At 34.5% G+C, this 24,068-nt stretch overlaps 3 protein-coding genes across 3 annotated transcripts; 1 reads left to right on the top strand and 2 right to left on the bottom strand.

Moving 5' to 3' along the window:
- Nucleotides 1-1,199: 1,199 nt before the first annotated feature.
- LOC133288659 (V-type proton ATPase subunit F-like) lies at nucleotides 1,200-6,477 on the bottom strand. The gene is made up of 5 exons (XM_061486473.1): nucleotides 6,263-6,477; nucleotides 5,634-5,705; nucleotides 3,014-3,095; nucleotides 2,311-2,393; nucleotides 1,200-1,625 (listed from the first exon to the last, which is right to left on the bottom strand). The coding sequence occupies exons 2-5, from the start codon at nucleotides 5,694-5,696 to the stop codon at nucleotides 1,461-1,463; spliced, it is 393 nt and encodes a 130-aa protein (XP_061342457.1). The 5' UTR covers nucleotides 5,697-5,705; nucleotides 6,263-6,477; the 3' UTR covers nucleotides 1,200-1,460.
- A 909-nt stretch (nucleotides 6,478-7,386) lies between these two features.
- LOC133288655 (protein SLOW GREEN 1, chloroplastic) lies at nucleotides 7,387-8,948 on the top strand. The gene has a single exon (XM_061486466.1). It carries the CDS (start codon nucleotides 7,552-7,554, stop codon nucleotides 8,491-8,493), a length of 942 nt encoding a protein of 313 aa, XP_061342450.1. The 5' UTR covers nucleotides 7,387-7,551; the 3' UTR covers nucleotides 8,494-8,948.
- A 1,412-nt stretch (nucleotides 8,949-10,360) lies between these two features.
- Nucleotides 10,361-23,779, bottom strand: LOC133288644 (uncharacterized). Its single transcript, XM_061486454.1, has 15 exons — nucleotides 23,663-23,779; nucleotides 22,851-23,399; nucleotides 21,264-22,469; nucleotides 20,786-21,113; nucleotides 19,956-20,211; nucleotides 19,635-19,851; nucleotides 19,177-19,529; nucleotides 18,568-19,098; nucleotides 16,914-16,968; nucleotides 15,768-16,883; nucleotides 15,331-15,684; nucleotides 14,646-14,883; nucleotides 11,210-13,833; nucleotides 10,927-11,078; nucleotides 10,361-10,770 (listed from the first exon to the last, which is right to left on the bottom strand). Exons 1-15 carry the CDS (start codon nucleotides 23,777-23,779, stop codon nucleotides 10,446-10,448), a joined length of 8,421 nt encoding a protein of 2,806 aa, XP_061342438.1. The 3' UTR covers nucleotides 10,361-10,445.
- Between the last annotated feature and the right edge of the window lie 289 nt (nucleotides 23,780-24,068).

Raw genomic sequence — 24,068 nt, 5'->3', positions numbered from 1 at the left:
TAGTAGGTATTCATCAACCAATCCAAACCGATTCAAATCGCGGTGGCCGAACCAAAAAACAGATAACTGAAAACCAAAAAAAAAACCCTGCATATTTTAATTGAATTGGATCGATTTTTGATTTGGTTTGTGAAAATCAATCCAATATATTATGTATTTATTATTTTCAAAAGACGATGACTTGAAATTTTGGATGTTATTGATAACAAACTATCTTGTTTTAGTTTTTTATTTGTCTACAATCTATTTTAACTTTTCATGAGTTTTAAGACTTGTTTTAGTTTGAAGACTTGAATTTTTCACTGGTTTGTAACTTTGAATGACTTTATTTTGATATAACTAGTTATTTATATAACTTAAATTTTAGACTTTTCAAAAAATCGAAAACCGATCCAATTCAAATCGAATAAAATTAGATTGAATTTAAAAAAAAAATCAAAACTGAATAAATGATTAAATAATCAAACTGAAAGAATTGGATCAAATGATTTTTACTTCAAAATCGATCCAATCTAAACCACCAATACTCCTAAGAAGTAGCATGATAAACACGGAACTTAGAAAGCCACTCAACAATACACTAGCCAGGACCCAGTCTAGCTGCAACTGAACATATGGTCCATCTGATTGGAGGCATACAATGAACCGTTGGCATTCTTTTCAATATCTGGAAAATAATATTTGCAATTTGATAAAATTTATTGTTAACCAACCACGCCTTTTATCCATGTTTTCTTACTAATTATTAGTTTATTATTATAAAAAATTATTTCAACTCAAAAATTTAATCTATTGGATAAAAACTACAGCAATCCCTTCACATAAGAACTCAATAGTCTTCAAGCATAAATGATACATCAAATCCAACCTATTTGTACTAAAAAAATTTCACAATATTTAATTATTTTTATTAATTGAATAGAAACAATAATAATCGAACTTATAACCACTTATATCAGCTGATATACTATATAAAAACAATTTCAACCCAAAAGTTTAAACTATTGATTAAGATTACATTAACGTTTTTTATATTTCTCTAACAATTACAATGCAAATAAGAACAATTTTACCCAGTCGACCAGAGTGACACTAATCAAATTTTTGAAAAAGTATGCCTTTGCTTGAAGAGAATGAGACTGCGGAGATGAAAGCATTGAATTAGGCATTGCCAAACAACACCATACCATGTCACAACATGCAAACTTCAATCAGACGGTTGAAATTAGTCAGAGAGGGATGACATAAGCGCATATTTCATATGAATCTTTCATCTGAGTCTGACATGACACTGTAAAATATTCGCCCATCTTGAAGTTCTATGAGAGGATTTTTAAAATAACAGCATACAGCAGAAATTATTTAAGCTACATAGAACATGAATTTTAAGAAATGATTATTAAACATAATGTACAAAGAAAAACAATGAACAACCGCAGCTGTAACTGAAAAGGGTGAATTTAGCGTCTCCCAGATGCCACCGATTCGGAAGAAAAGAGATACTTTACTCGTGAAAGAACTGAATCATTTGCAGGATCATAAGGATGGTCTTTAGAAGGGATTTCAAGTATTGCAGGAATAGGCTTGTTATAACTATCAACCAAAAACCGTATCATATTTGCAACCTGCACAGTAAAAGAGAGTATAAGATCTTTGAATTTGTCCAAAACATGCAGATATACGGGGTGGGGGACAGAAATAGCAGGGTCATAACCCAAGCTCACAGGCAAAAGTCGAATGAGCAAGAAAGTGCCCAAACAATGAACAAAGTGCATGAAATATTTTTTGAACCTCAGGTACGATACCAAGATGGCTGAATGAGCAAAAAAAAAGAAAAAGAAAAAATGGGCCCAACTAAGAATTGCACCAAATGTGAGAAACCAGATTACTTGGCAACATTTAAACCCACAGGAGGACTTTAGAAAAGCAGTGCAATTAATGAGTGAATGGCACTGATATAGCCCCATTGGTCGGTCCAAGAAAAACTCCATCATTGTATAGCATTATTCATTGAGCAATTTGTTCACTCAAAACCTCGTATGTATGTTTTGGAACCTGCTGCAGCGAATAATAATAGATTTCCTACAGGATTTCTCACAACAATAACTTTGATTACCTGGCAGAGCACGTGCTAAACTACAATAGGTAAGGGTAAGGGAATAGGCTTTAGGAAATAATAAGTTCATGTTTCAGGCCTTAGGAAGTAGGAACTAACAATTGCAGATATATTGTTTACTTAATTAAGACGCAAGCACACAACAGCCTGAGCCATTTTTGTGTGTGTATATTGAGCCATGAAATATGACTTACATATTGGCTAATCAGTACAATTGCAACATCCTCCCTTGTAGTGAATTCTTTGAATGCATCCTCAATTTGTTTGACTGTTGTTTCTGAAAATCAAAGCCAAGAGATAAAATAAAAACTTAAAGTAAAATAAACTTGATTTCAAACTGACCAAAGATAAAGAGATAGGGTGGGGGAATCTTCAAAGCTTGACACTATCAGCAGCCAAAAAAATGATATCTTATAGATCTGTAGTAAACCAAGTATTACCTGAGGTTTTAATCCTGATCAAGCTCATAGTTTCTATTTTCTAGAATATCTACTAATATCCAGTGAGAAAGAAATAAAAATAAACCATGTACAACAAAAGTGTGATATGCAAATTTCTTAAGTGTCTAGGATATGAAATGTATTATCTATCCTTTATCATGTCCTGAGGATAAGGAACATGGACTTCATATAGAAACTTAACTTTTCAATATATCACATTTACGAGAAGTACATCCCTATTCTTACGATGTCTTAATAAACAACAAGCCTTTATAAGAACATACAAGCACATAGGCGTATTTTTTATTGGGTATCTATCACAATATGGACAGTAGTTAAACAGGTAGGGAGTCACTTCATGATGTAAAATTTAACAAGAAAAAACATTGTAGTTTAGGAGAGTTTGATACCAGTCATGCATACAGAATAACGAGTAAAATATAGTTCAGTGGCTTACTTGAATCCACAATGAGGTAATTTGTCTTCCTACGTAAGTCAACATTTCCCACTCCAGCCAACAGAAACCCAACTACAGTATCCTGTGTAAAATCAAGTAGTCATCATGATAAGCCTTCAAGACGTTTTAGAGCCTCTTTGGCACATCTTTTTTTTTTAAACTAAAATCTACTTTTAAGCTAAAGTTAAAAAAAAAAAGACGCTAAAAGTTGTTTGGTGATTATATAAAGTTGTTATGATGGTTTTGAAGAAGGGGAGATGAAATAATTTATTATTAGGATGGATTATTCAGGTAAAGGATAAAATTTATAAATACAAGTTTAGAATACGGGTAAAACTGTAAAATAAATATAAGGACTCGAAAAAGCTGGCATACATTTTAAAAAAAAGCTCCTTCCGGAAACTTTTAGTTTTTAGCTCTTTTCTTCATTACAAAAAAAGCTCTTTTTATAATAAGAGCTTTTATAAAATTATATTTGGTTAAGCTTCTTCTTTTAAGGAGAAGAGAAGCTAAAATTAAAACATGCCAAACAAGCACTTAATTATTTCAATAAGGAATACCTATTATGAAAAATTACATCTACAATGGAAAGAGGACCTGGTGCATGCAGCATTAAAATATAAAAAACATAAGCTTAAAGAATAAAATATCTCACGAGTTGGTTTCAATTTGTTGGGGCTAATTGTAATGTTACAGTTCTCACTAGATTAAATTTGGTTTTAGCTATGAAGATTAGAAAGGCGTTAATTTTTAATTTTATTATTACTTTTCAGCAATAGCGATATTTCAGTTCTTTACTGTTAAGATTGTAAAGTTAGGTATTTAGTTTGTAATGTATGGGTTTTAAGTTTGTGGGTGTTCATTTTTGTTTTTATCTATTTGGTATTCCATTTAGGTGCTGTTTGGTTGAGGAGTTCCTATAATTTCCCCATGCAAATGAACTTGGGCATCCACTTTGTCTCTGTTTGGTAGACGGATTTGGCAACGATGCCCATCTATTCCATTTGCATGACATTTCCCATTTGGTTGATGAAAGCAGGGAATTGGCACTGTTCAGAAAGATTAAAGGGAGGTGGTTTTTGGTGGACAGCCGTCTAAATTGCAAAAGGCAATTTTAAATCAACCGAAAATACCCTCTGATATTATCTCGGTTTGGAGATGGATCGGTTGGCTGAGGTGGGGGTATGGCTGGTTTGTCTGGCTAGGAGAAGAGGAGGGGCGGTGATGGGCTGTTGAAGATGAAGATAGGATGGGGGGCTGAACGGTGGTGGCTGGATGGAGATGGTGGTCGGCGGTGTGGTTGTGGGTTCACAAAAAAAAATAAAGTAAAGGCTGTTAGTGGTGGGTTGATGGAAGGAGGACGATGAGGTGGGGTAGTGGTTTGGGTGCAGTGGTCATGGTGGAACGATGGGCTTTGGAGGGACGATGAGGTGGTGAAGAGAAGGAGGATGACGGTAGTGTGTGGTGAAGGCTGAGGGTTTCAAAATAAAAAAATAAAAAAAAAGGGCAATGTTTAAAAGGATAGTTTCGTAAATTCAAAATAGTTACCCATCATTATTTTATATTCAACCAAACACACTCTTCACAAATTTCACTTAATTTTCCTGGTAAAATTTTACTCAACCAAACAACTTTTTTTACATTTTCCTACCAAACTCAGTTTCCAACCATTTCCCTATCAATTTCATTTTCCTAGTATTCAAAAAATTTCTCCTCAACCAAACGCCACCTTATGTTATTTAGTGGCTGGATATCTGACTTGGGGTGATTGAACCTGAAGTTTAGGACTACTAGCTCCTAAGTTTTGAATTTTTTATAAGCCCTATACTCCTATCTAATCGATGCATTCAGCTACCAAAATATCAATAAATGATCAACTTATGTGTTATTGCAGCAAATTGCACTCTTCGAGACTATGTGTGTAATGCAATCACACCCAATGTGTGATGCCTAAGTGTATCACCTGGGTTAATTTCCTCTTTTCTCACTTTCTAAATCTTTTTCTTCAGTTTTATCAGGTGATAAATGTAATTTCTTTGGACGAGCATTACGAACTTATAATATCATGCTTATTTTATTTTTCAAAGCCTAGTAATTCTTGCTTGAATCTACCCAAAGGAACTGTCATATTATAAAAGCCAAATTAGGAGCTTTCACAGCATCGGACCTGTCACCAACTTGACTGCTTAACCCATCTCATCGCTTAAAGCCTTGCTCTCATATATCCTGAATAACATATCAATCCACAGATTTTCTAGGCCCTGAGACTGATCCATTCAAGAAACCCTAAGCCTTACCTAGCCCCAGAGAGCAGACCCAAGTTATTTAGTACTTAGTAGGACTCACATAAAATTCACTCAATAATAAAGATTATCTTGGAAAGAATGTGTTGTTAGCATTTCTCATAACAATAATTCAACTTGCATACTCTATTTCCTGAGTTACAAATTGAAGTGTAGGTAGTGAATTGTTAATATCAAAGTTAATTTCCTCAATCAATAATTATTTCAACCCTCACAATCTGAATTTAAATGTGCTGAGGAAAATCTTAAAGGCATGCATCACAAACACGTACAGTCAAGACTACAGCAAAGCATGTATGACATTGCCACACTCTTACCTCATCTGCAATCATGGCAATAAGTGCTGAATTGTTGGTAGGAATTTGAACTCTGTTGGCCATTTGGTATGACTGAAGATACAATAAAAGATGGAGAGACTGTTAACTAGCCATAGGTATTAGAAAGTGAATAGTTTTGAACAAAAAAAAATGCATATTATCCATTCATTACTATGAGTCAATTTAGTATCCCCTTAAAATTTGGGATGAGAATTTCAACAACGGGTTTTTCACACAAAACTCTTCCCTGAATAATTTATCCCCATTTTCCCACAGGAATACCAAAATGTCTTCAAGTTGAAAAACGTAATTCTAAGTCAATCTGAATACTTCCGAATAGGAAATAATCACAGATCTTAGACACTGTACATGTGAACAATTGAAACCATGATCCATTACTTGTCATTAATCCCAATCGAAAACAAAAGCAGCGAGAACATTAGGATCTATAAATTGAGAAACGGAATGCGAATTGGAGCACATTTTCAACAATCTGATCGCTGTTTAAAGTGATCTAAATGAATTATCCATTGAAATTCCTCATAAGAGGATCGACGTAAACAGTATCAGCATCAAAAGAACTAAATCCCAAATTTCACAACTCAGAACAAAGGACAAATAGAACGCACCAGATCGGAAGGCCGGCGGCGGAGATGGAGGAATATTTGAGAGACGTACGGCGGCGCGTGGCCAACGACAACGGTTGGCGGATGACGACGGAGCTAGGAAGGAGTTCGTTCTGGTTTGGGGCTACAATACACGTGCTATTCGCGTTGGCTCATAAAGTTATAGGACCTCTTTCCTCACGTGCATTGAGTAAATATACGGTGCAAGTGCAACATCTTTACCAGAAACCAAAAAAATAAGGATACGGAAGAGAATAAACATTAAGCAAGGTAGTATAATGTTTTTTTTTTCACATGTATGGAGAGGTTGATATATTCGTAGTATTGAAATTTTTTTTTATACATACATAAAAATAAATAAGACTGGTGTAAAAAAAAAAAGAAAAAGAAAATATGAATCCTATATATTTTTGTGAACGTGTTAAAGATAAACTTATCTCTTAATTTCTATCTTTAATTGAAATAATATTTTATTTTATTTTATTTAAGATTTTAATGAATTATGATGTATAAAATAAGGAAAAAAATATGTCATTTAAAGGACAATTATTTTAATTAAAATTATTTTATTTAATATTTTAATTAAAAACATTTATCACTTTCTCTCGTCATAATTTCTATAGTATAATTATTTTTCTCACCATAAAACATATTAATTTTGATTAAAATGAATAATTTTATTTCCTTTAAAATAATAAATATTAATCTCATAAAATAATTTAAAAAACTAACCCAAAAAACCAAAAAGCACTAAATCACGCAATATCTTATGACTCACTTACTGATATTGTATAATTGTATTACACTAATCCCATAAAACAATTTAAAAAACTAACCCAAAAAACCAAAAAGCACTAAATCACGAAATATCTTATGACTCACTTACTTATATTGTATTACTTTATTTGTGCTGTCGCATTAAATGTTATTATGTTAGTTCTATTGAGAATAATAATAGTATCATAATAGCATCTCATAAGATCCTCCGTCCCTCGAATACCTCGCACAAAAGTTTTTTTTTTTTTGTTTTATGTATATTTTCCTTAATAGTTGAGAATTCAAATATATACTATTAAATTTGGCAATGCAAGACAAATGGAAAAAACTGTGGGGAGTCTGGGGACACAAAAATATTAAATAAATAAAATCACCTAATCAGCCACACCTAACCACCCAATACGACGCAGTTTAAACCCCAGATTCAACCTAACCAGTAACCCCTTAGTTATAGTTATAGCTCTTTCTTCTTTGTTTTCTCCAACCACACTCACTCCATAAACCCTAATTCCACCATGACTTCCACCTTAGCCACTGCCTCATCCACCATCTTCTCCTTCAACTCTAACTCCACCAATCCACCTTCTTCCCCCAATCTCCATTTCCTACCTCAACTTCGCCGTCAACACAACCCTCGAATCACCGTCAGGGCCCACTCATCCAACTCCAACGACCCCATACTCCAAAACCTCAAAACATTCGCCGGAGCCGCACTCTTCGCCGCCGCAGTCTCCGCCGTCAAATTCCCCGCCTCTCCGGCGAGAGCCGAACCTCCGGCAACGGTCCTCGAGGAAAACGACATCGATCGCGGCAAAACGACGTCGCCCCTATCCGAGTTTCTTGAAACGAAGGACGAAGCCGTGGAAGCTCTGAAGTCTCTTCTGCAGCAGAAGCTCGAACTCGGCGAGGACGAGGAGGCGCTGAAGATCCTGAAACGGTTGGTCTCAGCGCAACCCGAGGTAACAGATTGGAAATTCCTAACCGCTCGGTTGATGAACGAGATCGGTGACGTCGAAAGCGCGCGCAATTTGTACGAGGAAATTCTAACGGCGAATCCGTTGTCGTTCGAGGCGTTGTTCGAGAACGCGTTGGTGATGGATCGTTGTGGGGAAGGGGAAGCGGTGATTAAGAGGCTGGAAGAGGCTCTGAGGGTTGCTGAGGAAGATAAAAAGGAGAAGGAAGCGAGGGATGTGAGGTTGATAATGGCGCAGATTCAGTTTCTGCAGAAGAATGTGGATGAAGCTTTGGGGATTTATCAGCAACTCACGAAAGAGGATCCTAAGGATTTCAGGCCTTATTTTTGTAGGGGAATGATTTATAGTTTGCTTGATAAGAATGATGAAGCAAAGGAGCAGTTTGCAAAGTATAGGGAGCTTTCACCCAAGAAGTTTGAGGTTGATGGGTACTTGAGATCCCCTTTGTCAAGGATGAAATTGTTTGGTTCTGATGAGAGCTGAAAAAAAATATATAATAATAATAAATTTGAGGTGTTTTTGGCAATTGGAATAAATAAGCATATGGAAGGATACAATACAAAACACAAGGTTTTGCTGTCTGATCTGTTCTTCGTAGGTGATTGATTCTTCTCATTACCTGCACCTCAGTTAAATTCATTTACTTTTTATAGCGCACTCTTAAATGATGGGTGGGTGTAAAACTTATTTGTATGTTTTAGTGATAATGATCGAGAAATAAGGATGACAATTAAGTTCTGCTGAACTCCACTATACTTTTGTGAAAACTTTGCACAGGTGGTAGTTTCTACTTTGCTATGGTTGGAGTTGCCACAATTGTTTTCTGGAATTTGTCAATAGTGATGGAGGATGAATTTGTGACATGCAAATGTATGGTTTGTTGCCATGTAATAACGGCAAATTGAGTTAACTTGGCAATGAAATTCCTCTTTTGAATGCTTATTTGTGTAAACGTTGAATATTTTTGTGCCTGTCATCGCAGATAGAAGAAAAAGAAAAAAGTTTTTCCGACACAATTTATATGTGCTTCCATTTTATCCAAAAAGAAGAAGAAAAAAAAAATAGAACACCCATCCAATCGAAGTTTATTGCCAATCCGTTAGTTTTTTTTACGTTGTCTCTTTTGTTTTTGATTGGATTTTTTCATTTTTGTCCACCCCTAAATTTTATTTCGAGAAAATTAAAGAGAAAAGTTAACATGTTCAATTGACTCATAAATGATACCTGATTAAAAATATAAAAAAATCCTTAATTATCTTTAAATATTTCAAAATCTCGATTTTAATGATCATTCTCCCTTAATTTTTTATTTTTTTTTAACAAACCAATTCTGTTCATTATGATTGATAGTGATACTAATGAAATGCAGAGACTGGAAAGAGGTTGTGGACTTGTGGGCATTCGAAAATTTGAGGAAATGAATATAAGTGGAAAAAACTCAAATGTTTAGTGACTTGGTGTAACTAATTCCTAAGGAATGCCTCGTACATGTAATTGAGCTAACTTTTAGAGGACGATTGGTATAGAAGAAATTTTTTTTTACCAGGAACAAAGATGAGAAGAATTTTTTGCCGGATAAGTTAAGAAAGATGTTTGGTAAATCAAAAATTTTTCAAGAAAATTGAATGAATTTTATTGATGTTATGTGTAAAATTTTACCACCGCAAAAGTAAATTTTTTTCCACTCCATCCATGGTAAAATTTTACTCTTGGTCCAGATCCCTTTTAACTCTTCCTTCTATCAAACATGGTCATATATTTTTTCATACCCTCTTTTTTCAGACAATTTTTTTTCCCTCTTACCAAACACCCAATTAATAAGAATCATAAAAGAATTTGTGCTGCCCTTTGCATTCCCTACCATCATTAGGGATGTGAATTCTTTTAGAGTTTTGGAAAAATTATAAGCCTAGTTTATGGTCCCACCATTCAATTTACTTAACTTGTATAGAACAATTTCATCACATAAAGAAACACCACTTATACCTCATGCAGTTATAAAATAACTCAAGATCATTGTAATCCATAACATACAGATCCACTCTCAATTTATTGCCACCCTATTGTTTCACTTACAGCACTCTATCGCTACTACTACCCCTCACTCGCTGTCATCATTATCGCCATTATCAATACCATAATTTCATGCACGGAATACCATTGCTAATATTCCATGCGGCATCTACGATTGCTACTTCACCATCCAATGAAGTGAGTTATTAAATTTAAGACGAAACCTCTTTAAAAATTCAAGATTTTTAAAAATACTTTCTTCAATTAAACTGGCCGGGTTAAGCATTTGGTCCAACCTATTGGTGCCTAACAACTATTTCCAATAATGACAGACCAAACTAGACAGTTTGAAGTTTCAACACAGACCACAACAACATCTACATTTACCAAAAAAAACTTGACAGGATCCCATAAGTGCAATTTCACTTCCTACCCTTTTTTCCTCCCTTGCTTTTCTTGGATTTGTTTTTCTTCCCTTTGATATTTTCCCTCGTGTTTCCACTTCCTGAGTTGATGGCACCTTGGGAATTCTTGGACATGTTATCTTTGGATTCCTCCAAATCATTTTGCCCTTGGTCATCATTGCCTGCTTCCATGCTGGCTTGTGATGTCTCATACTCAACATTGCTATTCTTCTTGTTTATCAACACCAGCTGATTCAAGACATGCGCTACTTTTGGTCGTCTTAAAAGAATTTTCTTAGCAAGTTCACCAATCACTGGAATAAGATTCTCAATCACCAAATCACTAGAGAAGATCCAAGAGAAAAAAGGTTAATGACCAAAGTAGTAAAAATATTGCAATATCTGTTACTATAATAAATCTTAAATTGCTGATTGGAAAGAGCAATCAGAAAACTCATAAGAAAATTTATGACATGAACAAGTTACTTATATAACTTACTTCACACTCAATGCTGAAGAAAGTTGCTTCATTTCATCAAGCAAGGTTACCACCTCCTCCAATTCAGTTTTGTTTTCAAGGTTAACAGGGTTCTCTGACAAGCTTCCAGATATTGAAGAAATCAAAAGTTCAATGCAAGGATCCAAAAATTCCTGAAGAGAGAATAAAAAAAATGAGGAAATAAAAAAATTATTTTAGACATTGGAACCTTGATTGAAGCCATTTTGACTTTGTATTTAAACACAATCCAAAAGTAAAAAATAGAAAATAAAAACTGGATTGCCTTTATTATTATCGACACCATATTGAGACTTGATTCATCAACTGCCAACTGCATATTTTCCAACAAATCCCAGAAGTAGTCAGCGTTCGCAGACATGTTAATTTCATATTTCATCCCACTATCAGATGTCTGATTTGAAACAGGAGTAGAACTGTTATTTGGAACACTGGAACAGTTTGTTGAAGGAAACTCATTAGATGTTGAGCCAGAAGCTTCTACTATAACTGCTTCAGTTTCCCCACCCACATTGTCAACAGTATTAGGAAACAATACTTGTAATATGAGCTCTCTTTGCTGGCATATCTTGAAATCCACAAATACAGCATCTGGACATAAAATTTCTGAAGAGTTATTCCATAACCTGACAACTACCAAGGGATTGTCAATCATTTTAAATGCCTCAGCGAAGACTTTCAAACCCAGGCGCTTCCTTCCTTTCTGAAGAACATTATAAAATTCCAGTGGCAGTTGAGTGGTCACTTGGCTCTTCCTCAACAACTCGTGAAGTAACTCTAAATATTTACCAGAGCTGAGGTGAAGCAAACATATCAAAACAACTGATCTCAGAACAAACAACGGAAAATAATACTTCACATTTAGTTTTGATTCTTTAATCCAATTTTTGGTATCATTTTGATTATAAAGAAACTCACGGAGGACATAGGCAATGAACTTATGGACATCTTCTACATTTGGATGCACCTCAGCCAATAAACTCAAATTCAGAAGGGAATTTTCATCCTGGTAAATAAGCCATTCAACAAAAGATGACTTTGAGGCAAAAATGAACCCCTTCCGGCAAGATGTGAAGAGCAGAAGGCGTTCAATGAGATACATAAAACAACTTGGAGATATATAGTCAACTTCCTTTGTCCAGTTCACATTGTAAGTATACCGCAAAGCTTCATAAAACTTATATATGCGATGCAGCTCTTTACCTGCTTTATTGCCTTGTGAAATTTCAGTTGCTGAATTCCACTGCAAGCTCTGAATGAACTCTTTCCAGGGAGGATTATCTTCAAATCTTTTTATGATCTCCACACACAGTTCATTTTTCGGATTAGCGGTACCAAGAATCATAACTGCCACCCTTCCAATTTGACCATAAGTTAGCTTACCTTTTGGTTTAATGTTTTCATAGATGACCTCTTCCCTCAAATCCTCACAAGCCTCAGTTAACCTAAGGGAAACCATGTCTTTTGACAGCGATTTCTTCCAGTCTAGAGGAACTACATAGCGAAAGAAATGATCAATTGGATGTCTGCGATAATTCTCCAATGTTTTTAAGTTATTAAAGCTGCGGCTAAAACATTTGGATTCAAGGAGAAATTTTGAGACCTCATAGATAAGCATCAAAGACCTGAATTGACAAAATTCAGAAAGATCTCTATTGACTGACAACTTGTAGAGTGCATCAAGGTTGCGCAAGACATCCATGCCAACAGAAACCAATTCTGAACGCCAATAGCTCTCAGCAGCAGAAACGAAAGATTGAACGTCAACAAAAACCAGCCTTCCATTCTTCTTTAGAGATCTGTCACCCAATTTTATCACCCAGTTAGCATCAGGGATGAGCAAAAGGTAGACGTCATTTCGATTAGAAATTTGCTTTTGAACACCCAAAAAATTCAATGCAAACTTCCCATAACTGTTGTTTTGGTGAATGTCATGGGATTTTAAACTTGGAAGATATTCCAATATATGAACTATGTTATCCTTCCAACATGTCCAACAGTAAAACAGTGTCTCCACAGAAAGCTGATTCTTCAAAATAATTTCTTCCACAGAATCATTGAACATATTGTCTCGCCAGACATACTTGGAGGAGTTCAGTTGAAAATGAGCATCCAAAAGTTTCCATAAACATAATATTTCACCTCCGACGATCCCATACTTGCGAGAAGATTTCAAATGAATCATTACCTCCAAAATATTACTATGCTCATTTGATAATATTTCAGTTTCTATAGACGCAAGCTCGTAAAAGCTGTTTGACTCTTCCTTTGCAAATGACAATGCTCTTCCCAAAAGCTCAACCTTCTGTGCAAACTGCTTTAAGGGCCATCCTTTGCTTCCTGCAGACCAAAGAGAATGCACAAGTACATAGAAAAGCACAAGTTCATAAGCTTCCACAAATTTACCAGCTTTTCCCAGCAGGTCAGCCTCACATAGAATATCACCCATCATCTTAGCAATGTTTGCTGCCTCCATAAAGTTCCCTGATTCCTCTTCTAACACAAGAAGCTCATCAAGTAAACTTAATTGTCGTAAGAACTCACGCTTCAAATCCATCGAATGAAAAGCTCTAACAAATTTCATCATGGATCTGGTATCTTTACGATCAAAATAATTACGAGCACAACTTTCCAGAAACTTCTGTTCTATTGTGTATAGTTCATGACTTCTAGCCATACCATGGCCAGCACTTTCATTTTGTTTCCAGTGCTGAATGTAAGATAAACCACTGTCATACAATTCTCCTTTTGCACAAACAGTCAAACAATCCGAGAAGAAACTGCCTCTAGCATACACTTGAGCTGCAATTTCATAACATCCAGCTAAATAAAAGCAATCCCCTGCTCTTTTCAAATCAGGCTCTTCACATTTCTCCAAATAAAGCTTCCCTGTTAGCAGAAACAATATTAATCTTGTAGAGTAAAAGTTCACAACTTAAAGAAGAAGCCTAAAAAAATATGAGCAAGCTTAGGTGGCAATTCTGTGTTTTTATATACAGTTATCAGTAACATTATCTAGCATTAGTAGAATTCCTATAGATACATAAAAAAAACTACAAGAACAAGCAACAGGTATTTATTCAATTTTGCTAATGTGCAAATTAAAAAAAAGAAAAAGAAAAAGAAAAAAAACCCATAAATGTACACAAAAATGGGTAAGCTGGCTCTAGCAGAGGTTCAAAATATGTATTAACCATAGATACGGCAAGAACAGTATCCATAAAGTAAACTCATCACACAACGATGGTTGCCGATGTGATGTCATTGTTGGTGGTTTTATTTTTAAATAAAAGAAGACATGATTGATATGATTGATAGTGTAGAAGAGAATTAAGGAAGTTCTAACCTATAAATATAGGTCTCCTCCATCAATGGAACACACCTTCCCAATGTTAGTGTTTAATATGCATATGACATATATCATAGGACCACATAATTTATGGGTTTCAACTTTTATATTCATTAGTGAAATAAACATTCTTCATTTTTTATTCTACTTCTGAGCAGGTTCCAATCTGCAACCTGGGTAACCCCAGCCAATGAACATAGGACATGACCAAGTAGGTAAACTCGCTGTTTGTGTTGTTGAATAATTACTTAATGCCTAATGTACAAATACTTGAAGCTCTAAAACCAATAAAATAGTTCATAGAAAAATGGCATAAAAGTATAGGCATAGATGACAAAGCTCAAGTTCATACCAGCTCTTTCATAATCCCCCAAATCAGAAAAACACTGCGCAGCAGAATCAGCCATTCCTATTGCTTCAAAAATTTCAGCAGCTTCCCTAAGCATTGCATTTGCATCCTCAGGATTCAAATCATGCAAACGATTTGCTCCTGCCCTAAGACCAGCAGCCTTAGACTTTCTCTCCCAATAAGAGTCCCCTGCTCTTTCAAAACACATTGTTGCCATCTCGTAATTATTTTGATAAAATAGCTGCAAAGGAACAGTCAATATGGTATAATATCATTCAGAGGGAAAAATTGCGAGACAGAAATGGTAGATATAAAAAATTTGCTCCATGCCTCACACAGTATAAACCTACTTGTGATATTGATCAAGATCATCTGCCCTCACCCTTAAATATTTCGATTTTATGATAAAATGTTAAAAATTAATGAGCTATAAATTTTTTCATATATTGTATAATAACTGCATCAGGTAAAGTTGGCAACTGCAACCAATCCGTATGCTTTTTAATATAGCATGATATGATCCATGAGCTACTTAGATATTGTAGGTAGCTAAGCAATTTATAATACCTTACAAGTCACCACTGAACAATGAACCAATCAAATAAAAAAAAGTACATGATGTGTTAGTGTTAATTTAATTTATCACTCTGATAGCTCGATGAATATATTTATCAAATATAAAAACAACCTTTTTGCCACGTGACCTCCATTCTTCTGGACTACTTGCAACTTTCATTGCCTGAGCAAGTGAATCATCCAGTTCTTTAAATTGTACAAGACCCTTCTTTTTCCAATAGTCAAACATAGGTCTAGAGAACTCCTCTGTATTCTCACAAATCCACAATCTCTGTCTTGTACGAGTTATAGCCACATATAGCTGCTTAAGCTCAGAGCACAGAATATGGTGTTTGGAATCATTGAAACTTGGATAAGACTTAAGTTCTGTAGGTTGTAGCATATCTTGTTCCTTCATATACTCATATATCACCCTCCATCGATTTTTCAGGGGTGAAGAGCCAAAAAAGTTGTACAGCAATACATCCTGGAAAAGGACACAGAAGACCATAAAAAAATGACATATCATACACCATAGAAATATATTAAATAAGATGAGTTTGTGACAACCTGAAACTCAAGGCCCTTGCACTCTAAAACGGTTAAAACAAGAGCCTGTTTCCCTATGTAGTCTAAAATTTCCTTACGAGCAAAATCATCTCGTACCAAAATTACTTGCTCAGCTCCAAAGCCAACAATTTTCCCACCCACATGTCCACTACTGCCAAAAATAGTAGCAATTGCATTTTTTCTATTTTCACATTCAAGAACAACTGGACCTTCCCCATATATCAAACTAGTCTCAGGCTTCAAAACATCAATAGAATGAGGAAAAAAACAAAAAAGAAGCTCAATAATGCTCTGGGATAATTTCAGCACTCCAGCATGAGTACGAAAGTTCTGATTCAATAAAAAAATTTCTGAAATTTTCCCTTTCTCCTTTCCTTGGCCATATGTGCTTCTCTTTGATTCTAGCACAAACTTCTTGTAAAACAAAGATTTTATATCTTGGAACCTAAAATCAATTCCCCTTGCAATGGTTTGTGCTGTATCACCGCAAAAAACAAAACCTTCTTCAACATTTTGGCACACATATTTAAATAAAGCAATTTGACTCATGGTTAGATCTTGCACCTCGTCAATATATACAAACTGCATCTCATCACCCTCATATCTTTCAATTTTGAGTCGATGATGAATGTCTATTACAATATCAGCCAAATCAAAATCCCCTTTATCCATCTTCATTTTTTCATAACTCTGATAAATGTCATATATGACCTCTCTTTTCTCCTTGACTAAACTTGAGGCTCGGTTTATAGATAAGGAAAGATAATCCTCACGGCTTAGCTTACCATCACCAGACTCAACAGCTCGTATACCCCCTTTTATATGAGAAATGATTTCAGTGAACACTCTGGAGGAATCTAGCGTCTTAGTATATTGGGAATTGAAATGGGGCCAATATAATGAATCAAATCTGTCATAAGTCACCTCCTTCTTCCTTACAAAGGTCTCCAAAGCAACAGATCTTACACCAAGGTTCTGACTATGAGAGGATTGGTCACTAAATCTTTCAAAAAAAGAATTCCCCAAAGTCCCATCAAGCATCATTAGAAACTTCTGAAACGTTATTACAAGTGGATATGAGTTGGTTGGAAGATTAACAAAAGAATCTGGTATATTCTTAAACTGTATTGATGTATCAACATCTACAATATCTTCCTCGATTGAACTGCTTTCAGTAGAAATATCCCCACCACATATGGATCTGTATGCATAACAAGGTTTAATAATATTAGATACCAATCAAAGCATGCATAAAAATTATGAAATCAACGAAATTTAAGTGAAAGTACATGAGGACTTAATTATTAATGAAGGCATGCACTTACACCATAATGATAACTAGATTTAAGCACTTGAATAGTGTAACTTCAACACCATTACATAATTTCTTAAACAGATAACAATATCAAAATTATAACCTGATAGAAGAAGCTTTCCATATACCTTATTATGCAATTCACTACCAAAACAGCAATTCATCCTGCCAAAATTGGGCTGGAGCCATAAATTTTATCTTATTGTGCATGAGAACAAAGATTGTTGGTAAATTTCATCTATAATCCATCTTTTGACTTAAAAAAATGAGAAAAGGTTTTTTTATTAAACATCTATCTAAAAAATATGTAAACAAATATGCATGACAAAAAATAACAAAACTATAGCATTGATAAAAAGAGAAAAAGCAGAAAAAAAAAATATACTATAATAATAATAACAAAACTATAGTAGTATTACGATTCACTATACAACATCACAAACTATAAAAAAAGCCTAACCAAATTAGTAACAAGAAAAAAAAAACATTAAAATTTGAGAATTAACATTATCATATATGGACTAAATAATATCATGCTAAAATTATTCAATATGGATTACACAAGATAATGAAATCTATGCTGACTGAAAAAAAAATGCAACAGTCACAAATAAAATAAACAAATAAATAATAGTTACCAGTGAAAAATAAGATTCTTTGTCTTCCTGACTACCAGTAGATGACAGATAGCTTTTGACAACCAAATAACTTAACTAATTTAATTTATTGTGTAAGTTAGTCTAAAATGGTATTGGTCCTTAATTTATTTTCCCTTAGATTTAAAATTGTTCATGAGATTTCACCTAATAGTTTTTTCTTTTAGGAGTTAAGAATTCAATCCTTGCAAGGAATTGTAATATATTAAAGTTGAATTTCAGTGCAAGGAAAATTGGTCCCATGCATAGACAATAATTCAAATTCAACGAGCATGTTAAATATACAAGACTTATTCATTCCAAAGATCCCTCATATATATATATATATATATATATATATATATATATATATTTATTTATATATATTTATTTATATATTATAACTTTGATTATACTTTTGCAACAAAATAAAGTAAAATTTTATTGAACTATCACATTTCCATGAAATATTCTTCCCTAACCTATCACATCTATAGATTTATAACTTTCAAATTTGTAATACTTCCAATTTCCCTCTAATTCTCTTTCTACATGAAAACATTTTCCACAATCCACATCTATAAAAAAAGGCGGAGAAATATAACAATACAAAATGTTCCTAATAAATTATTTTCCAGTTTGCATATATGTAGTATACCAATGTTAAACATTCAGTTTGAATTTATCCAAATATTTGAAAAGTGAAACATAGATAGATAATGGTAAGATACTAAGATAGACTCCAAGAGATTATTCCAAAGATTAGCTTATGCCAAATTCAACAAGACATTTTGCCTGACATTCACCCAAAAAGGAGTAAGAAAAGCAGTCTATAGTAGAAGTTCCACACCTTTTCATTCGAACAACATGATGCTTTACCGCTTGACATAGTTTAGGACTCACTGTTACAAATAACTGGCGCAAGACAGGCCTGTCATTCACAGAAGAACTCTCTTCATACTCTTTTTCATGATTCATACAAGGAACTGGAGCACTCTTAATACCATATGAGGCTTCAACAGCCATATGGTGCAACTTCTCCTTTTGAAATAACTTCATGGTCAAAACAGTAGTTTTACCAGTACCAGAGCGACCCAATACAAATGTACTTTTAGAAAACAAAATTATCTCACGTTCTTCGTCTGATACTTCAAATGGAAGATCCAATTCATTACCTTCACGATCAGAAAGCAAGTGGCTAACTACACCTGATGATAAGGAGTAGAATTTCATCAATAACAAACTTTCCTCAACCTTTGAATTCTCAACATAAATTCTTTGATCCCAACCACTTAATTCGGCTTCATTTCCATTAGTATCAAGATTCTTAAATTTGATGATATCTACTGACCTTTCCCAACTCAATGGGACCTCAATTTTCCTAGAAAAGAAGCAAAACACATCATATCAGTTAACTTTAACAGCTTAGATCTAATAGAACACATCGTAAAGTACTTACCCCTCATAACATTTCTCACTACAGCGACTTATATAATCGTCGGTGTAGCTTCCAAATATACCATCAAGACGCTTAACTAGTTTAGGTATTTCCTCTAGAGGCAGTACATCCCATATCTTCAAAATTTGAGTATAGCGTGATTCTTTTATTATGTCTCTTGAACAAACAATGTAAAGACCTTCAACTTTGAATTGCTTCAATATTTGTGATGAATTTCCACAAAGTAAGTCCACTTTCATCCTTTTAGGTCTCCACCCACCAGAAAGTTTGAGTAAGAGGCTAACAACTGATTTCTTTGTCCGCTCTGCACGCAGTTTTTTAAATGATTTTAGGAAGTTATCACTGAAAAGAACCTGCAAAAACATGAAAGTGGGAAAGTGAACTAAAGGTCGAAGACATGATGAGAATATCAACAACATGAACATTGAGTATAATTTCAAGATCAAGAATCAAAATACCTTCCACCTGGAATTTCTGAAAAGGACACTATCTGCATTAAGCAAATCATCCAATTGATCTAGCTCTTTCTTGGCATTCCAGATACTTTTAGCCAGATCCTTGTCTTCATCCGCATTAAAGAAACATTGACGTTTTTTAGCATCAAGCACCAAAGCTTTCCAAACATTTTCCTCATTTGTGAGGGTCCTTTCATTTCCCAAAATCCACAAACAGTACCTGTTGAATATCACACCAGCTTTACACAATTAATACAAATGCAAACTTTTTTTTGGTACAAAAACAAATTCAAACTTAAAAGAATAGTACATAGTAAGCTCTACCTAGCCCTTGTAAGAGCAACATTAGTCCTCTGTTGACTGGAGATGAACTTAAGTGAAGTACTGGCATTAGTTCTTACAGTTGATAATATAATAATGTCCTGCTCTCCACCCTGGAAACCATCAATTGTTTTCACCTTCACATCAAATCCATCATTCCTATCATAGTTTTGTCCAAGGATATCCTGAATCGCAAGCACTTGGGCAGCATATGGAGACACTATACCTATACTGAGGTTCTCCTTCGAGACACGCCATGCTACATACCAGGCAGTATATTACTATCAGAAAATCTGTACAACTTAACTAGGTATTTAAAAATAATAATATCTAGTGACTAGTATATTTCACATTTTATTCAATTCACATTTCTGTCCTTTTCTTCAGGACATTTGTAGTAGTAGAAAGTAGAAACAATTTAACATCACAAATTTCTTTTTTTTATTTTCCAATAAACTTAATCAGGTTATAAAACCTTGATAGTTAATACTACTAACACTTGAAGGAATGTTAAACATTAAGCCAATTATAACCATCTAGTTTTTAAATCAATGAATATTTTCTCTTCGCATTAATACTATGCACTTACAAAGAAAAAGCAATAACATGATGCATGATTGTTACTAATACTTAATGTTACCTAGTGAAAAACATTAAGTCAATTACAAAATGTAGGTTTACAATAAATGAATATTTTCTCTACTGACTAGTATACTCCTACGAAAGGAAAGAAAAAGAAAAAAAACAATAGCAAGATAGATTACCACTGAGAATTTAATATATATATATAGATATATGTGCGTGCACACACACACACTCATATAAATATATACCTTCAAAACAATTTCGAATTATTCTCTTCACAACTGCAACTTCAACCATATTTTTCCGGCTTCGCCCAGCATCATCGAAGTCTTCACTGCCACCAACTACGTTTATAAAGGAATAGGGACCAAACATTGGCCCTGGGAGATATTGCTTTCTATAGTTCTTTCTCACAACATTTGAAGCATCAAGAATTTGGTTTAAATAGAACTGTGAATTTGGAAAGGAACTTATTGCTGGATGCATCCTGTACTGTATATTTAGAAAGTGATTTGGATGACCCAATGAGCTCAGCCTCCCAAATAAGCTTCTTCCAAAACCAACTTCAAAAGAAACCTTGGACAGAATGAGGACAAGAATAAATATTAATTTGTAGTGGAAAACAATCTAGGCTTCAGAAGGTGGAGATGTACGAAACAGGGATATTAAATTCACAAAACGAAACATTTTTAGAAAGTGCATGAAAACAAAGTAGCATGTACATACATTACTTTCCACCATTGCTGGTAGCTGGCATTCATCTCCAACAAGAATGGCATGGTTTATGTCTGGAAGTAGTAAAGGTATGATTGATTCACATTCCTTCAACTGTGCAGCTTCATCAATCAATAAAACATTTAGTGGCTTCCTGTCAACAGAATGAAGCTTAAAGGAACTAGAAGCAGTGGAGAATATTAATGAGGATGTTTGTAAACAGAACTCTCTAATTGATTCTTGGTTCAAAACATTCGGCAGGTTAAGTTCACCAAGTGAACCTTTAAGGGTTCTTAAAGAAGACAGGCATTCAGATCTGTTCTTGCACAATAAGTATTCGCCACCCCCAAATGACTCAAAAGAACTATATTGCTTTTCTGTAGGAGAAAAAAGCTCTTCCAATACTTCACAAATGACATTACTTTGAAACAACAAAGCTTTGAACGAATCAAGAGAGTGAATAAGGCAGACCAAACCTTCGAAGTTATGTTCCAAAATGTAACTTCTGGCTATATGAGTACACAAGTCAGAAATACAGTTTCTGAGTGGCAATACTATAGAAAGAAACCTTTCTCTCAGAAACTCCAGAAAAGATTTGCACATCCTCTCACTACAATCTGAAGGGTCATCACCTTTTGTATTAGAAATATTATTATCATCAATGTGGTCTTGCTCCTTTCTCAACTCATTTTCAATGTATATATGATAATGGGAAACACAGTTTTCAAGAAGATCAATCATTGAACCAAAACAACATCTCCAACCAGTAAGTGGTGCAAAGCACCTTGTCAGCTTCTCAACACGATAATCCAAATATATGTCTTCAATGTCCACACCAACTTTGAGCCGCTCATGATTCCCAAATAATAGGATGTCCCCTAATGCACAGGACAAGGCATCAGATTTTCTATCAAATGATTCTCTCACCATGCTCAAGACACGCGATGCCACTTCTTTAATGGCAACATTTGTTGGGGCACAGACAAGAGTCCTATAGTTCATCTTCAACAGAGCAAAAAGCAGTGTACCCAAAGTTTTCGTCTTTCCAGTTCCAGGTGGACCCCAAATGAGATCCACAGTAGACCTATGATTACAGTGTAAGGAAGAAAGGCAAGCACAAATTGCCTTATATTGGGACTCATTCAATTCAGATGATAACCTTTGACATGTTATATCATCATAAGTCTGCAGAGAGCAGTAATCACAACTTTCCTCAACCTGTCCCCAGCATACATCAATTAGTTGTAACAATATGTAAATTTAAAATTTAAAATATGTTCTACTTAGAAATGACACATAGTCCCCATGAAAATAAACAAGAAAATGTCATTTGCAATTTTATAAACAATTAAACTAGTTGGTGTGAATCTTCTGATACATGAGTATCCCACTACATACTTTCTATAACAGTAATACAAATAATAACAATAGAATATCAGCACTGAATATTAAAATAACCTGAACACTATTACAGTCTGATGCTTTGGTATATATTAACACAATAACAATGTTTGATGGCAACAGCTTATCATTTTATTACAGTATATAACTTTGGAATACTGACTTAAAGCTATAATATAAAATTGACTTTCTTACCACATCACCAGCACATAAAATTTTCTTGATTAGCTTCGAATTTCCAGACATGTGCAGTGCATTCCATATTCTTCTGTTGGGGATTATATTTGTCAAAAATACTATAAACAAAGATTTTTGCCCTACTTCATTGAGGTCAATGTTTTTAGAAGCAATGACTTTAAAGGCAGACATAACTTCGGTACCATCATCCTCGATATTCTCGTCTGCAATCCCAGATGACAATACAAAAGTCCACATCCTTCCTTCCCTTAGCAAATCATTGAAAGTTTCAGGTTTGAAATCCGCCAAAACAAAAATATCTCCACTCAATGTTTTGTATAGCTCTTTTCCATGACCAGAGAACCTATTTTTCCAGGTGTCAGTTCTAACATTATAGAGTATCTTATCATATGATTTGGCCTCCTGAAGAGAAATTACTTCTGCAAAAGGTGCACTGGATAAGATTTCCATACTTGAGAACAATTGTGCTCGAGTTTCTTCCAACAACGGGTACACAAAGGACCCAAAATAATGGTTAACAGAATCGAATGATTGATCAATATGTTTCACCTGAAAAATGTAAACAGTACAGAAACCATATTAAGATGAGACTCAAGCAACATGCTTTTCTGAGTGGAATGCAAAATCTTCAAGTAAATAACAAGTTTAACATCTAGTCATTAAAGTAAATGCTACCAACCTAACACCAACACCAAACCTGCAAATTAATGGTGATTATTTGATTAAATGTTGGAAGTTTATAATGGTTTCATCAAAGGAAAGAAAAGAAAAGACAAAAAAAGAAGTTAAGGGTCTTGTAGTAAACTCCAAACCTTGTCCTTGTAAAGATCTTCATTGAATATGTCTTCGAGGGACCAGGAAAATATAATGTCAATGAAGCCATGGTCACCGGGTGTGGACTTCTTCTTGCTTGAACTCTTACTCATCATGTTTCCTTCTTAGCCAAGATTCTCGACATGCATTCGGTAGGTACTGATGGATTGATCAAAATTCCATTTTGAAATAGACCCTAAAAAATGTAAAGCATACAGTGTAAAGCAAATGGATTTCTTAACAAGAAAGGAAGGAGAGAAAAAATCATCGCACTGTGTTCCGTACATGCATTGACCTGTGTCTGTGTGTAATGAAAAAAACTAAGGTCTCCTCGTTACCTTCCTTTACATGCTTCTTTTTCTTGGGTATTGGGTGAGTCACAGACACTTACTAAGGTCCCTGTCT

The sequence above is a fragment of the Gastrolobium bilobum genome, unplaced genomic scaffold, assembly GCF_033153095.1.
Source record: "Gastrolobium bilobum isolate Gb01-03AN ecotype WA unplaced genomic scaffold, APGP_CSIRO_Gbil_v1 utg12205, whole genome shotgun sequence".
NCBI lineage: Eukaryota > Viridiplantae > Streptophyta > Magnoliopsida > Fabales > Fabaceae > Gastrolobium > Gastrolobium bilobum.
The sequence above is the reverse complement of the archived record's forward strand: the minus strand, read 5'-3'. Positions and strand labels throughout refer to the sequence as shown.

Bases quoted from the DNA above. Each gene is read 5' to 3' on its own strand.
- LOC133288655 (XM_061486466.1), top strand. From the start codon at position 7,552: ATGACTTCCACCTTAGCCACTGCCTCATCCACCATCTTCTCCTTCAAC.
- LOC133288659 (XM_061486473.1), bottom strand. From the start codon at position 5,696: ATGGCCAACAGAGTTCAAATTCCTACCAACAATTCAGCACTTATTGCC. The intron at 3,096-5,633 runs GTAAGAGTGTGG...GATTTTACACAG, and splicing joins TTGCCATGATTGCAGATGAG to GATACTGTAGTTGGGTTTCT. The intron at 2,394-3,013 runs GTAAGCCACTGA...TTTGATTTTCAG, and splicing joins TTACCTCATTGTGGATTCAA to AAACAACAGTCAAACAAATT.
- LOC133288644 (XM_061486454.1), bottom strand. From the start codon at position 23,779: ATGATGAGTAAGAGTTCAAGCAAGAAGAAGTCCACACCCGGTGACCAT. The intron at 16,884-16,913 runs GTAGATGTTGAT...ATACAGTTTAAG, and splicing joins GTTCAATCGAGGAAGATATT to AATATACCAGATTCTTTTGT. The intron at 11,079-11,209 runs GCAATCCAGTTT...TTCTCTCTTCAG, and splicing joins TGGTGTCGATAATAATAAAG to GAATTTTTGGATCCTTGCAT.